Source organism: Antrostomus carolinensis, unplaced genomic scaffold (genome assembly GCF_000700745.2).
Source record: "Antrostomus carolinensis isolate BGI_N321 unplaced genomic scaffold, ASM70074v2 scaffold7326, whole genome shotgun sequence".
In the NCBI taxonomy this organism is placed as follows: domain Eukaryota; kingdom Metazoa; phylum Chordata; class Aves; order Caprimulgiformes; family Caprimulgidae; genus Antrostomus; species Antrostomus carolinensis.
This window is the reverse complement of record NW_010322432.1, coordinates 46,726-63,891: the sequence shown is the minus strand read 5'-3', so window position 1 is coordinate 63,891 and position 17,166 is coordinate 46,726. Positions and strand designations below refer to the sequence as shown.

General features: G+C 45.1%; 1 protein-coding gene across 1 annotated transcript in view; it reads right to left on the bottom strand.

The window, feature by feature from the left end:
* LOC104526691 (Wilms tumor protein 1-interacting protein homolog) overlaps window positions 1–17,166 on the bottom strand; it is a gene marked incomplete at its 5' end in the record, with an annotated part of 49,651 nt that overhangs the window by 16,635 nt on the left and 15,850 nt on the right. Inside the window, one exon of the mRNA XM_029085506.1 lies at window positions 5,432–5,499. Coding sequence (XP_028941339.1) covers window positions 5,432–5,499 — 68 coding nt within the window. The remainder of the gene's footprint in view (window positions 1–5,431; window positions 5,500–17,166) is intronic.

Below are 17,166 nucleotides of genomic sequence, written 5' to 3'. Positions count from 1 at the left end.
GAAGGATCAGAAATCCCAGTACATGAATGGAGAAGGGAAGGAAGACTTGAGAAGCAGCCTGCGGGGTTGCAAGGCACAGGCCTGTTGGGGCTGTGGGCTGCTTGCCCTCCTTCTGCCACAGCCCCAGCCCTTGTCTCTCCTTGGCAAGAGGGAACGAGGTCAGGGCAAGGAGCACAGAGGCACCAGCACGCAACCATCACAGGGGCTGCCCACCCTCTGGGCTGGGAAGGGCAGAAAGGGGCGACCAAAGGTACCCTGGAGGCTTGCAATGCACCAAGGCTCTCTTTATGGTTGTCATGTACAAACCCAGGTTTTCAGAGCCTTTCTCTGGGAGGATTTATGGGCAAAGTGACAGATCTTTCTCCAGTGTTACTCACCGAAATGGATGAACAGCTTTAGATGAAACTTTCAACAACTAATGACAGCAAAGTTAGCTGGAGGCAAAAACCTGGCGTGAAGAAGTTCAGCCTAAATTATTAAATTTGGCAAATTTAGAAGCCAGTGTAAGAGATAATCTTAAAAGGGGAAGTTTTGGATGACCTTAATGCTCTGCACTGCAGCTTGTGGTGTCTCTAATAGGGTATTTCCAGAGCATCTGAGTGTCTTCCAGTAGTGCATTAAGCAATGTAACTAACATCTGTCACGAGGTTCATTTTCCCCTCTCATCTCCTCCCTGGAGGGAAATTCTCTCATTTCTCTTAACCTTTACTGGACCCCCACTCAATAATGTTCATTACCTCAAGAGAAAAAGGAAAAGCCTATTAAAAAAAAAGGGGCGGGGGGAAGAGATAATGGATCTAAGACTCAGGCTGCTTTGGTGACATTTTTAAAGTCTTTTTTGCCAAGAAAAACAGTAATTTCTTTTCAATTTCTTTACATAATATTTAAGCATTGAAAAGGAAAGACAAGTTAAAATTATTGAGCTATTTTTCCTTCACCCATGATTATGCAGCAATTTATCAACAGAATGGAACAAGAACATCTGACTGGGATTATTTATTATACAGTAAGGCATTTATTTTTTGTTCCCTTCACCAGGAACACTGTCCCTGTTATGGCTAGTTAGCCATCTGTGTCCTAAGAGCTTTCAGGGAAGGATTAAACTGTCATTTGTTTTATTTCCTTTCATGAAATAACTATCGTAACAGGACTGAGGCAAGACTTGGATATTGCTGGACTTGCTACCTTAAGGTGGCATGATAAAGAGTGACTGGGTCTTCCCTGGAGCTAAAGCAAAGCAGCTAAAAGTTGGGGGTTTGGTTGTGTTCTTTTTACTCCTTACACTCAGTAACATGCAATATTGCTACTGAAGTGCTCATACCTAATTGCACAGATTAGGCAAAGCCTACACCATGCTAAGACAAAAGTGGAATTATCTGTGGATTCCCCCCCCAATCTGATTAATTTGCAACGTTTAGCCAACATGGTTTGGGTTTAAGCACTGAGAGAATCTGTAGCTAATCAGGGCTGGAAGCAGGAGGCTGACAAAAATAAACAAAGGAAGAGGTACGCCATGTCCTCTGGGTGGTGAGGCTCTACCAGCCTCACCCATCGATTCACAACCCCACGCACAGAGGGCTGGCACCGTTCTTGTGAGGATGATCGTGGCATGTGGCATCCCTTCCCCATCTACAGCTCCATAAGCAGGTCTAAAAACTTCTAGCACTTCCGCCCTGGAAAGAACGAGCAAAATAAGCCACTTGATTCAGAGAAAGATAATATGTGGCCTCACTAAGAGCAAACGTGGGAAAACTATTTGCTCAAAGAATGTACCTTGCGGCTATTGCCAAAGGTTTTGACGGGTGTATCTGTGCTCTGGATAGCTTTATGGCTGTGCAGTGGAAATTGCTCATCATGAATGATAACATCTACATTTCTCTAACACCTTTCGTCCAGAAATGAAAAGCACTTTTCAAAGAATGGGACAGATTTTGAACGCTTGATGCCAGCACCTACTTATGTCACACTTTTACTGATCGATTTTTTTGAAACAACTTGGTAGCCAAAGCCCTCTGGCATTCACTGTGCTGTAAGTGACAACTGAGGTCTCTTAAAATATGTGACCTTCACAGCATTTCACTGCTGAAGTGCAACTGCCTCTGGGGTGGAAGAAACACACCCTGGAGTGGCTGGCACCAGGGCTGTGCTGAATCTCAGAGGGACAGTTTAGACAAGGAGGGCGAGCCCTGCTCTTACAGCAGGTGCCAAACATTTATAAGGATCAGATAATGGCTTTTCTCAAGGTCTTGGCTTCGAGGACCATATATAATATTGAAGTGAATTCCATGTATCACCTTTGACAGAAAGAGCTGATCTTGAGTGAGTGGGAGTTAAAGAACCAGGTATTACACATGAGCCATCAACTACAGCTATGCTGTCCTGACACAGAAAACAGCACTATTACAGGAGCATTAAAATACTGACATCTATGGGGTGTTAAACATTTCTAAGTTACAATAAGAAGAAACCCATAAATAATATCCATTCTTCCCTAAAATTTCCAACATGACTGGTTCACAGCAAGAACCAGTTCAGATTTCTGCCCATCGTTGTTCATGTGCTATTTACTGCAGTCCCAAAGTGGGACTTGCTGCAGTCCCTGTGCTGTGCCTGGACTGGCCTGCAGGACATCCCCAGTACGATGCCAGGGATGAAGGGGAAGAAGCACCCACAGAAAATTAATGGTATAAGGACTGTGAGCAGTGAAACACCAACTCTTCACATCTGTCCCTGGGAATCCACAGAAAGATCATCTTGCTGTTGCAAGCTCACCCATGTACACACAGGCCCCTCCAATTCAGTTGTTACTACAAGGATTTCACCAGTGACCCCAGCGTGACAGCACAGTACCTCCTGCTCAAATTTTCTGAAGCTGCTCTGCTTTCTAATTCCTGTTATGTTTCTGTCGTACTTGAAACAACCTGGTCACAAGCTGCAGGGTTGCATCTCCACAGAGCTGTGATGAGGCTCCTGTATGTATAGGAGCAACAAATTCTCCTGATCAGTTCCCAGGCAAACAAAAGCCAAAGAAGAACCAGGACACCAACGGGAGAAAGTATTTTTTTTTCGCAGGAATACGATTATAATGTATGTAGACTGCCTCCATTTACCCCCCTGAATTAAAATTATCTTTTGCTTATGCTCTTACCTAAGAGTGCCTGTTACAATGCACAGCAGCTCCTGTAGCTCTGCTGGTGCTCTCTTCTTGGCCTGCAAAGCTTGCATGGTCAGAGCACAGAGTGCAAGATCAGCCTAATTCACCCTCAAGCAAATCTATTTGTTTATTTATTTTTATTTTCCATCCCCTGACCCCAGTCTGTAACTTCTCTAACATCTCACTACTACCCTGTCAGTAGGGAATTAATATATAAAGCTGCACTAGGATTTGGAGTTATGGTAGAGACTGAAGTTCTCAGTTATACAGAAAAAGCATTTGACTATCTGCTTTGGACTGAAATAATCTATTTTTAGAGAGGATTGGGGTTTCCAAGCAGTTAGTAGCAAGACCTGGGAATATGAAGTAGTTAAAATAATTTTCTTTTTAATTGCTACTTTGCAGCCTTTTCCTCTGACTTTGAGAAAAGCTTTGAGCTTTCTCTGTCCACGTAACTCTAAAATAGGCAAAGTTGGTTTATTTTATTAGGGAAACAAGACAATTCCTAGTATTCTTGCTGTGACTTTTACTCAGGGCAAGCTGAGAGAAGATGAAATCACTTTCTGAGAAGCAGTTGGCTTAACACGGGCAGGGACAGCGTCAGAATTTTATTTCTTTTGCTGACTTACACAGCCGAGAGTCCCTTGGTCTGCTTCCCTCCCACCCCTCTGTGTTACTGGGAACCTGCTAAGACACACACCTCCTGTGGGAGGTTTGGGCTTTTAAATCTGTGCCTTAAATGCCCCAACAGTTCTCTGAAAGTTTATTCCTATCAGGTCCTTAACCTCAGTTTCCTTAGGAAAATCACTGCAAGTATCTGCGTCCAGAAGCCTACTACAGAACATGTCTAAGAACTAAAGATGTTTCACCTCCACCCCTTGAAAACTGAATATTCTCCAAAAGCTTGAGATTTTTAGATTTAAAATTCTTATGTTTAGGCTGAAATTACAAGCTAATACCAACAATCATGTCATTAAGTCTGGATGAAAGGTTTTGGTGATGGGGAAAGTACATTCCAACACAGTTCAAAATAAAAATCTCAAAGGTTTGAGCCCCTCTGTCCCACACTCCACCTATTCTCCTTCTCCCTGTGCTTCTGCAGAAACACAGTAAAGAAAGAGCTGAAAAAAGCAAGAGAGAGAAAAAAAAATTTCTCTCCAAAATGCAAGCAAAATTAATGCATTTCAATCATAACAAGAGACTTATTTTCTGCACAAAATACAATTTGCTCTTTTCAACAGGCTCCAGCTGTGTAGGCTGAGAGCAAAGGTGTAAACACTTGAAGGCAAATACAGCTTGCATTTCAGGAATTTCCATTATTTTAATGGACTGCATTGATGAGAAATGCATTTGCACACTCTGAACTGCCAGTAACATTTTTGTTGTGGGATATACTTTGGATAATTCCTTTGCAAAAAGCATGGCCATATATTCATTAGAAATGGAAAGTCGTTCTGGAAGACCCAAGCTACGAAATGAATGGTATTTCAATAAATAAAGGTGGTATAAATTCAACATACTGATGCTCCAATTCATCATCCTCTAAGCTAAAATATATCATTCCTCTCTCCTTTCAATTCCCAGCCATGCCGTCCTCTTAATCTTAATTACAAATGGTCTGTCACTTATCAAATCATTCTCTGTGTACTGCACAATCCTCACCCTTAATTGCAAAAATATTTTATTTTTGGAACAACACAGCTCAGCAACAAGCTTCATTTTTCTTTCCATGACTCAGTCTCTATTAAAGTAAAGCATTTATAAAAGCTCTGGGCGCACAGAGAGAAAATTAGTTGCTCCTCCGTGGCTAACAGTTTTTAGCTAATCACAATGCAGCTCCACATCACCGCAGCGGAGCAGTGATTAGAACTGCGCCTGCAACAAAGCAACATTGTACACAGCGATGACGTGCTCCAGTCAAAAACGTCTCCCCTCTTGTTATGATTGGTATTCCCCAGATATTTGACTTTGAGCTCTAGGCTTGGCAGGCGAGGCTTTGTGGCTGCAATTCAAGTCCCAAGCTTGAGCAGCTCCAGTGTTTATTCTCATAATTTACACTTTGTGATGGCTTATGGACAGTTATGTGCTTGGTTTCATAGCCACCACTTCAAACCAAGGGCCTGATCTTGCCTTTATGGAGTTAGTGGTAAATGCTTCCCAATTCCAGCACTGGCAGGAGGCCCCGGATGACTAAATCATCTCTCAAAGCAAACAAGCCAATATAAAAGAACAATTTGGTCTACAAACAATTAAAAAAATGCCTGAAATCTTACTTACTAGGAAGTCTTCTTCACAGTACACCTTGCCATTGACATTGTAGAACGCTTTTCCTCGTAGTCTTCTCCCTGTTAAAATATGACACTGTCAGAATTATGTGCTCCATCCCCAGGTCCAGTCGTTCAGGATGCAGTGAAAGGCAGACCCTGCTGCCCGGCCAGTGCCCAGCCCCTCTGCTCCCTGGAGGGTCCATCCAGAGACACGGGGCAGGGGTGGGCTCTCAGCTCCATCCTGCCTTAACAAATTCCTTATCAACTAAACGTTACTTCTAAGTGCAGGTTATGGAACCCATAACCAGTTCCTGGAAATTGGATGATACCAGTTCCTGGAAAATTTGAAATACAAACCCCAAAATTATTATTTGGGGGGGAAAGGCTCCTTTGTAAATGGAGACAATTTTCTTAGCAGGAAGCAGGCACGCATCCACTGCAATCAACATCAGCGATGCGTTTGCCTCCAAAGGACCAGACAAGGGATACTGCATATGGATGTTCCTGTCACCTTTAAAAATATTAATAATCAATGCTGCAGCAGCTGCACCCAGAGCTCCCTGCGATACTAAAGCAGTACAAGGCACATGTGACAGAGGGAAGAGCAGAAAAATCACACTGAAAACGAAGAGTTCTCATTTTCAAATTTGAACATTTGCCATTTCATTAGCGCTTGCAGAACTCTATTGACAAAGCCTGTGGTCATCATTTACCGATGGCTCCCTTTACAGACAGAGAACAGCACCACAGCCTCCACAGAGTCCCAACAAAAAGGATTAAAACCAGGAATTCAGAAACCCCCCAGCCCAGATGGTTTTTAGATACAGCAGATCAGATCTGTCTTACACCAGAGCTGCTCCATTGAAAGCAACGCCATTTTATCAGTGCAAAACCGGAGGGAGAAGGGAAACCGCACTCATCCTCACCCACCTTATTCCCACTCTGCCAGGTCCCACTGGCCAAGGCTCCCAAACATTCGGGTGCTCTCACAAGCTGTTTGCAGCCTTGGCAAGCAGATGGCAGGGTGCCTACTATGGGCTGCTACCGGCTGCCATTAGCAGTGACAAAGAGCGAGGAAAAGGGCAAGAGGCTCTGTATTTACAGATCAACAGATGCAGAGGACCCTTCCTAGGTCACTGCCAAAGTTTTTACTCCACAGAATAAGCCTGGACATCTCCTATCGAAGCAGAGCAGCAGCTCCACCATAAACACCACCAGTCTTTGCAGAGGGTTTGACCCTGAGGGCCGGCGAGCTGGGCCAGCTGGCCAAGCACAGATGGGCAGGAGTGCTCTCCACGGTTTCCATAAACAATGTTGAGGAAAATATGATTAATTTTCAGTGCTTGAAAGTGCTTTTTACACGTTGCCACTGTGATCCGATCCTGGGAAACAGTGTGTGGCACAAAGAAGTTGGGATCTGGGCTGATGCTTTTGGGAAATCACATGTTGCATGTGGTTGTCTGGCGGTTTTACTGTCGTGGCCGAGGGAAATGCTTCTTTTGTGTGCACATTCTTGGGCTGTCGATCTCACGGGCTGCTGTCTCCATACTGCTGGTAGGTGGAGTCAGCTCTTGTTTGTCTTTCTTGCTGCGTGGTAGCTCTGGTGGGGACCAGGAGCCTGGTGGTGTGGGCAATGCACTGAGACTGTCCCATCTCCTCTGAGATTCTTAGGTAAAGCTGGCTCATCCTACACATCACCAGAACAAGGCACGGGGCTGGGACAGCCATCAGGCAGTCATCAGGCTTCTCTTGATTAATGCAGGAGCAACCCCTCTAGATCTTCCCTCCTTCTTGTCCAAGCTGTTTTTAAACCTCGCCAGTGAAAGGTAAAGGAAAAATAAATGCAATGGAGGAAAGAAAAGGAAAGAGGCCAGAATGGCTTTTTAAAGGACATGTTGGATCTGCCAGATCCAGCCTTAATACACAACTTGTCTTTAGATGGTGGAAATTAATTGGCTGTACCCAGACCAGGGACTTGCCTTGGACGTGCTGATGCAGCACTTCCACCTTGCTCACACACATCCCCACTGCAGAGCTGGGGTGTTTGTTTTGGGTGGAGATCCGCTGGCCATCACCCTCACCACACACCCATTATGGTTAGAAGCAGCAGAGATAATTAGGGACAAATCCTGAACTCCATTGCTAGAAGGATCTCCACAGGAAAGCAATGCCCTAATTCGAGGAGGTGTCAACATCTCCCGAGGCACCACAGAAGCTGCACGAGGACCCGAACATCCCGCTTTGTATCGCAGTGTGCAGAGCCTGGCAGTGCTCAGGATGACAGAAACACCCCAAATTCTGCTCCTGTTGTTTCCGTAGCACAGCATCACTGGCAGAAGCCAACAGGGTCAGAGCTTTCCCAGACGGAGTGGGAAGCCTACGACCCAAAGCAAACAAGGCAAAACCAATGTTTTGGAGTGGTTCTCAAAGACTCTTATGTTATCAGATGCATTTGGCAGCTGGTTGCCCTGTGACGTGACACAACGTCACCTCACCCCAGTGCAGCAAAGCTGTGATCCTCCATCTCGGCCACTGCAGAACCTGTGAGCCCCTGCCCACCGCTCACACCCAGCTCTGCAAGCCCCCCACCTGCCAAACGCAGACCGCTGGCCTCCCGTTCCGTACGGCTGCTGTGGTAAAAGTGTCTGTTTTACACAGCACCCGCAGAGCAACACCTTTCAAAAGTGAGGGAAAATACTATTTTTCCCATTTTACAGCTGAAAAAAACAAGCCACGTCTTAAGGGAACCAACTTGCCTAAACTCCAAAAGCAGTCAAGCAGCTTGCTCACATGATAATTATTCCTATTAGCAATAATTAATAAGATAGACAGGCCTTTTACCTTAGAGGAATTTCATTCAGGGATCATACAATAATTATCTCATAAACAAGAGACAGCAAGTTATCACACACACAGCCACGGCTGCACTATACAGGCTCCTACACACTGCACTTTAGAAATAAAGGCAAAAACATACATTCCATTTGCCCTCCAGAAGAGTTTGCTAAATGACAGCATTGAACACGGTCAAACACCAGACTGTAAGTGCCTGGGCATCACGTGAAAACTGCAATCAAGAGGAAAGTGCTGGCAGTTGCAGCCAGGGAGACACAAAGCCCAAGGAGATGTAGCGTTGGTCCCTCCCAGCCCCAGGGCAGCGTGCAGCAGGTTAGGGTACCTATCCCAAGCCAAAGACATGTACTGGACAGGACAGTTTCACCTCTCAAGGTCCTGGAGTAACCTGGGGGTTTGCACAGCACCAGCCTGTTCTGTGTAGCCGTAACCTATTATTGTCAATCAGGCAGAGATGACAAGTTAAAAAACCCCTGAAGTTGCTTTAGGCAGCTGAGTGAAGCGCCTGGCCAGCCAGACACGGTAATACCATCCTGCCCACTGGCACACAGAACCTGCTGCTTGGCTTCCCTCTGAATGGCTGAGCATAGCCAAGCGCAGGCTACTATTTGCTTTCATAATATTGAAACAAAAAAGTCAAGAGTTTCTGACAAAACTTGATGCAACTTGCCGACAGCTCATTATAATAATAATGAGCAGTTATAATGAGCAGCCTAGCGCAGAGTTCACAAGTATGGGGTTTCACAAACACTGTGCTGCTTTCCTCCTTCTGCTGGATACCCACCTTGGCACGCCCGCCCTGTCAGACCAGTTTTCCACAGCAGCGAGGAAGAGGCCCTGCTTACATCCCACCAGAAGAGCAGCAGGTTGGCCAGGAAAGCACAAGGGGACCACAGGACAAGGCAGAAGCCGCCCAGCCTGCAGCCACCTCACACTTTTATAGGGAAGCCCTTTCTGCCCCAAGTGCTGTTTAGAACCTTGTTTTACTGTAGAAAACAAAGCTTATGTGCTGACGGTGACAACAAATGCTTGTTACAAATAACTTTTACATTTCTTGACTGACACCCACACAATCAAGGGGTAGTGAGTGCCAGGATAAGGGTGTTCCACCACCTCAGGTGGGAAGCAGAGACCTTGCAAATGCTCCAGCAAGGAGTGCAAATTTTCATGTTGATAATCTAGCAGTTAGTAAAATGCAAGCTAGAAACTACTCTGTCCCAAGGAATGATCACAACTGGTGTTTGCAACCAACAAGACAAACATCCAAAAGAAAGCAGGCTTTTTGAACTTTAAAAGAAAACATTTAAAATCAGAATCAGCTCTAGGTTCTAAACAGCAAGTTTATGCATTTAATCAGTTTACACATCTCTGGTATTTAAATGTGTCTAGCAATTTCTTCCTTTACAATTTTTCTCCCCTATGTGCTGCAAACGCAAAGGAAGGAACAGGACTTTGCTTTAGCAAAGGATTCAGCTTGAAAAAGGAAAAATGACCCACAGTTGACACAGGCTGTCCACAACTATTCTCTTCAGTCTCCACAACACTTTGCTGGGTGGTGAAAACACACCAGTCAGGAAGCCAAAGATGGGGCAAAACTTTTTCCAACGCTGTTTCAAAAGCTGCTCCAGGCCCTCATGGAACAAAATGTGAATGAGACCAGGTTTTACAGTCTTGAGAAGGTGCTCCAAAGAGCACAGAAAACATCCTGCCCCCTCCCCGCTAGCCCGGAAAGCACCTTCAAAGCCCTCCCTGCTGCTGCCAGCAGTGGGTATTTGCCCACAGGGAGGTGAGTTTATCAAGTCCCAGCCTTCAGCGGTAGATCTCCAGTCTCACACGGGATGGGGATGATGCAACCGTGTCGGGGGCTAACACCCCCCCTCGCCTTTGTAAGACAAGAGATAGCGATGTCTCGCTGTCACAGCATGGTTATTAGACCTAATTACTGTTTGCAGGGTGCTTTGAAGTTGAAAAGTGCCAAGCATTATTATAATATTTTAAGCACTTTGATGATTAAAAACATGCAACCGTTGGGTAATAATCATGATTTACTAGCACTGTAGTGTAAGCAAGTTCATGTGAGAAGCCTGCATTGTCTCAGTGCCTGACGCTACTTAAAACCAAACAGCTCTCCTCTGACATAATGGGAATGCTGCAGCCCCAGCCTTGCCCCCCAGATAACGCCTGGCACGTCCCTGAGACTACCAGAGTGCAGAAAAAATACACCAGTGCACCTCCACCATCTGATCTCTCTCATGATATTCTCTTGATAGACGTGCCTCTTCTTGTAACTTCATGCGGGAAAGTTTCAGCGTTAGAGGGAACAAAGTGCAAGATGACTAATAATGTCCTTGTTATTGCTAATGGTACAGCTGTGTGGAACAAGAGGATTGCATTTTAGTCAGAAAACCTAATTAAAACCTCCCCGTATGGAGTGCAATGGATGAGTTCAGCCATAGGTATCGCTGCTAAAGATAAGAAATTCGTTGAAGCAGAGCTAAATAAAAGCCTGAGCAGCCCAAGCTATCGCCACGGAATACTGTTCAAGTACCTGCCATTCCTCTTGGCTGGGGACATGCCTGGGTAAGTCTGACCACACACGAGCACAGACCTCGGCTCTGCTGCCACTTCTCCCATGGGGGCAGAGCCGCCCCGGAGCCCCGGCACAGGCAGCCAGCAAGATGCCGGCTGTGGCAGGAGCAGGCAGGATGGCTGCGGCTGCCCTGCTGAGGTGTCGGGGGCTTGTTCGAGCCCCGGCACAGCCACATGCTTCTCCGGCTGGGAATGTGCCATCTCACCTTGAGCTCATGGCTTGTCTTACAGCAGCAACACAAAGACACAGCATCCTTCTTTAACAGCTCTTTCTGGAGGAAAAAAGCTTATCGCATTGCTTCTCTCACTGGGATTTCTTCCCCTTACTTATTTTACGGATTGTCAGTTCTCAGGCTGAACAGAACACTTGGTGAGGATCTCTGAGCTCTGGAAGCTCTGGTCCACAACTCACACAGCTTTCTGAGCTTGGCAGCCCCTGGTTCTTCATGCCTGACTGACCGAACAACTGTGCATATCTGTTTTAGTTAGCGATGTTAAACATGGACCTAATTGCTTGTTAACTGCTTCAGATGCCATCTCTGCAGTGACTGATGCAACACCAGCATCATTTCTGGTCTCACGTTAGCACCTTAAGTGACCGTCTCTCAAAGTGTTCAGACTAAAGTGACATCTAAACATACACACAGGATTACTATGCAACAACATTTGCTCAAATATTTCCCAGCTACCATAATAGGGAAGGCAAATTCCCATGTATTGCCCCAAAGCCACGTATGTACAAGTGAAACCAGACACAAGATGGCTCGGGCTGAGCAAATGAATCCGCACACCCACTGCCCACCTGTGGCCAGTCTCCATCACTGCTCAAGGGAATGACCAAACCTGTCGATTTCGCTTTCCAAAAGCCCTTGGCATAGGTCTGGGGCTGCTCTGATTCAGAGCCAGTCTGCAGTGGCCACCCATGGGCTGCTCAGGCTCCCAAACACCAACAGCACCCAAACGCACGTTTACCCTCCCGGTGCCACGGCAGAGCCCATTGCCGAGCCCGTGCAGGGGCGGTCGGTGCCCAAGTGCTCTGCTGTATGGCCAACGGACACCATCGTGACAGCACAGGGCACCACGGTGGGAACCGCTGTCCACAGCCTTCAACTAAACTCTGGCACAGACGCTGCAGCTTTTCTTGCTGTGCAAGGTGTGACCTGCCCTCTGAAGAGCGCCTGTCTCCTCTCCAAGTACGTGTTTTAAGGACTGAGAAACTGGGACTAAAATAACTCATAAGCTGAAGGGCGAATGAAACATCCAGAATCCAACCTGTTCTCCACAAACCCCCAGGCTGGACAACTACAACTTCTGAAATGTGGAAAGTAAACTTTAAGTTGCCAGATGATTCCAGGAGCTGGAACTTCAACAGAAATACCATGTTTTACAAACATGGAATAAATAATTGAAAATATTAACAACCCACCTCTCCTACCTCCTCTGCCCAGTCATCTCAAGATAAAACTGATGCAGAGTTTCACCCAGGAGATGTTTCTTTCACTTGGCAGAGGAGGTTTGCCTGACCAGGAATTAAAGATATGTCAAAAGAAAACAAAAGCTTCCAATACTTGTTCTTTATCTTTACTCACATGTGAGCTCGGGCCCTCTGTTCTCCATCCCTCCCTCTGCCTTACGACTGCCTATCTGCAGAGACTGTCCTCACATGTTTCCGTCACTCCACCCACTTGAGAACAGGGAGCATCGAGGCTGCTTTAGCCCCTGAATAACTGTTAATTAATTTTTTCTCCCCTGTCTCCTACAGGGGACTCACACAAAGCCACCAAGCAACATGAGCATAACCTCTTTGTGATGGGGTCCGGCCTTCCAGCCCCAGCCTCCCAGCGCAGGGTCTTCCCAGCAGAAAGGACTGGGAGGAGGAGGACTGGGAGGACTGGGAGAACTGGGAGGACTGTGCTCCATCCCCAGCCCTGGGTTTGGAGAAACTCCATCCCCCACCGCCACGGCCTCCTCCCCTCCTCACAATGCTCAATTGCTCAGGCTTTGTGAAAGGAGGGGTGAATTTCTAGGGCTTTCAGGTTTTTAAGATCGAAAAAAAAAAATCAATGCCAAATTCCTTTGAATAGAGGATACTGCATGTTGGCAGAAGCCACTTTTCACAGACTCCAGCCGTTTGAAATCTGAAACACTAAAAAGTGGCTACTGTGGATGTGCTGTATTCTTCTTTTCAAAGCAATCTGGCACACAATTTTGCTCCCCTGTTTCAGGACCCAATCCTGCATTCCTTTCACGCTCAGACTCCCATTGACTTTAAGGAATGCAGGATTGGATCCTAAATGTGTGCTTTACTCACACAATAGCTCCTCATGGTTACGATCTATTGAGAAAGGCACACTTTAAAAACCATTTGGAATTGCAGGCTCATCCACCAGGCCAGAATGCCTGTAAAGATCTTCCATTATTTCAGGAAAAATGCTCGGTGTGTGAATGACACACACACACACACACACACACACATTCCTGGTTTCAAGCTGCAGGCACAGCTTAGCTTGAAATGCATCAAAATATTTTGAGCGCTGGCCTGATAGCTCATAAAGAAACCACGTGTAATTTTAGTTTTTGGGGAAAAAAACAAAAAAACAAAAACCAAAACTTTGGGGATAAAAAAAGCCACCAAAGCAGACATATAAGCTGCTGAATCTTTAAGATGGTTTTTCAGAGAACTTTTGTAAAATCCTCTAAAAGACCCGCACCAGCAAAGACAAAACAGAGCCTTGCACTGCTATTTTTGAGGATGCTGTATATTGAGTTACGAGGCTATTACGATGCAAATCTCAAATGTACAAGCTTTTTACTTGGCCATAAACACAAAACAGTATACATTGTCCTTTCAGAAGAAAAGGTTTGCTGCTAAAATAGCAGAAGCCCTACGTAAATAACCAACATTCTTTCTGCCTGAGGTCACTGACTTGGCCTATTCAATTCCGGGCTAGTCTGGGATTTGACAATCTAAGCAGGGGAGAGGCCCTTTCCTTTTTTTCAAAAGAATGCTGGGATTTTATTTGAAATTTAAACTCTTGCAAACAAAAGGTGGCATCGTATGCTAGAGGCCTATGAAGGTGGAGTACAGGATGTGTATTGTTTTCTCCCTTTACATAGATTCTTTCAGGAAAGAGCATTCAGAGTCTGAACAAATTCTAATCAAATATTATCATCAGGTAGGCAGACGTAGCAAGATGCGAACGAACACTTTTAAGAAATCAGGAAATTCACTTTTTAAAAATAGGGATGCAGAGAAAGCACAGAAATTGTTTAAAATTAGAATTTAAATTATAATTTTAAATAAATTTTTAAAATCTTAACTGAAAATTCCTCCACAATTTAAGTTTCCATAATAATTCATATTTGTACACTAAGAAAGAGCTTTTCAATGCAAATTAACTATGGCTACAAAGTCAGTATTCATTCTCTATCTCAAGTTGATCTGTCCTGGAGAGGCAGATGGCAGTTAACTATTTTTCCTCCCGATTACTGTTGCCCAGCTCTTACTTGGACTCTCACAAAAGTACACTCTTGTATAATACAATGATGATTTCCATTTCTGGGCTGGTGTCCAGGCTCTGCACTGCTCTCTGCTCTGTGCCACCTCTCCAGCACGGGAGCAGCGTGCCAGCTCCTGCCGCACGTACCACACACCTCCCACCGCAGATGACAATGCTGAGCTGGATTTGCAGCTGTGGGAAATCGTGACAGCATCACTGAATTCATCACCATTTATACAAACCATAGACCTGCCCCAAGGCAATATATTCTCCAGAAAAAAGTCTGTCTTTGCTATGCATTCACTAACATGTGGCAAAATCCAGATCAAAACAAGGCAGTTTATAATTCTGACACGTTTGTAGCCCAGGGTAAGCTCTAGACTCTCCTCTGCAGTTTACCTTCCCCTGCCACGATGTCAAAATGAAAAGCTTTGTTATCTTCCCTAGGATTTTGCCCCGTGTCAGCTATCGCACTGAAGGAAACACCTTTCTATCCAGAAAGCACGCTTTCACTGCCAAAAACCCTCACATTTCTGCACTGAGGCAGGTAGGTAAGGTGTCTCGTTCTGATTACTCTGCATCATTTGCCACCACCAAAGCCAGCATTGCCACGACTGGGTGTGGGGCGGGTACATTTCTGCCCTAGCCTAGCCGCATGACTTAAACTGTCAGTCTCCAGCAGGATTATGTAGATAGATAGCTAACATCTTTTGTTACCTTGCTGGAAAACCCCACCTTTCTTGGCAGGGTATCCATAATCTCCATGCCATGTTTACTCTACTGTGGAATTCTCTCTTCCTTTCTCTCTCCTCCTACTCTTCGGTCAGGTTATTTAACCAAAAGGTTACTTAATGCTGCAGGGACAAGAAGATCTCTGACCTCTGGTACTCGGGCAAAGCGTTCCTGTGCAGACCATATTATAAACTTAGCAGATACTTTCAAGCTTCCATATAATTTGCAAAAGTTAAAATTGGCAGATGTTTCCTTTCCCTCCTGCTTATGTATTTATTCTATCCCATACCACCCATCAATTTCAGGGTTAAGGCATAAATTATTTCCATGGAACTCTAACAGAAGAACTTATGTTGAAAAGGAGTTTGTAAAAACATAAGCCAAGCACATATTCAAAAACAGAAATAAAACAGTCTGCATATGACATAGCTATTTTGGGCCTATATATTAACATATATCTTAAAATATATTTCTTAATAGGCTAACAAGCAGACATACTAACAGGGAGATGTAAAATAAAGTTCCAAATGTACTTCAATTAAGATTTTTTTTTCAGGGATGAGTTTACAAAGGAAAAAAAAAAAAAGGTGAAGAACCACAGCAAAGCAACACAGACCACTGGGTAAAAAACATGAGAGGCTGCCCCACCACTCAGCAAGCTAGGAGGGAAGGGAGTACAGCTCTTGTCTCAAAGTAGCTTCCACTGTGGGAAGCTTTCATGGTTCCATCACAGACTCTGCTTTTTATCAGCAAAGAATTCCACTTTTCCAGCTGCTGCTTGTAAGCCAGGACTTAAAAGAGTGCTTGTCTTATCATACTATCCCAGGGTCCCAGTGCCAGTCCCTTCTGTGGCAAAATAAATCCACCATCAAACTGCAGCCTGTTGCAGCCCAAGTCTTCCTGACTGCAGGACACAAGCTTCCCGAGCAGCCTGCTGGCCACCACCCATGCAGCGTGGTGGGTGGTTTTCAGTCAAGCTCCAGTAAGAACCACCATAATGGCAGCAACAAGGATCCACCTAGCACGGTATCCTGTCTCCAGCTCTTGCCAAGAGTGGAAGCTCAATGGGAAAGAACATTAGAAACAGGGTTTGCACAGGCTGATGCATTCCCAAGAATAACCTCTCAGCTTCCAGCAGCCAGCACTTAAGGCCTTCCTGCACTGCAGGTTGCATCATAACTATTATGTTTAATAGCCTCGCTGGACCAATTCTTCTTTAATTTGTCTAATTCCTCTATGAGATCATTTATACTTTTGAACTCCACGCTGTCCCTATGGCAGTGAGTTTCACAATTTCTTTAAGCGTTCCCTTTTGTTTGTTTTAAGCCTCTGCTGATCTCAAGCTTCTGTTGCATCCTAAAGAACAAAGCAGCCTCTACAACCAAGCCCCCCGAATTCTGCACTGCCTCAAGTTAATGAGCAGCCTTCACAAGGAGTGAACTGCTATAATACACCCAGGAGATAATTTCTGTGGGAATATATCCAAAAGAAGAAGCCATGTATTCCACTAAGACTAAAGGAAGACAAGAAAAAAGGAAAAAAAAGGAAGGAAAAAAAAAATATTTGGCCCCTACTACCATCTGCTGATGGAGAGCAGAGCACGAACTCACCAGAGACTTCACCTGACAAACTTAACTAGCAGAAGTCAGGTAAACTTGCTGAACTGAAGGCACTGCAGACCCATCACCATTGCTACCAGGTTCCTTCTTGCAAGTCATTATTCTCTTCTTCATTCAAGTTCAGCCTCAACTAAAAATCATAGCTTAGCCTGGCTCTGAAACAGATGATCAGAAATCTGGTCAGGAGCTGGAACAGCAAGTCAGATTGCTGAATGCCACCTCTGCACAGCATGAGCTGCAGCATCACCTTCTCTCCTAATACTTTATACATTAAAGTATGTTAAACAAAAGGAGTGGACACAGCCCAATCCTGTAGCAACATGCAAGAGAGCCTCAAGGGAGATGAGCAATTTCCCTAAACTATCTTCTGCGTTGTCTCAGAAAAACAAGAATGGATTTGCACAGGAACAGTTTACTTTCTTCCTCCCAGTAGCATCATATGTGTCAGCAAC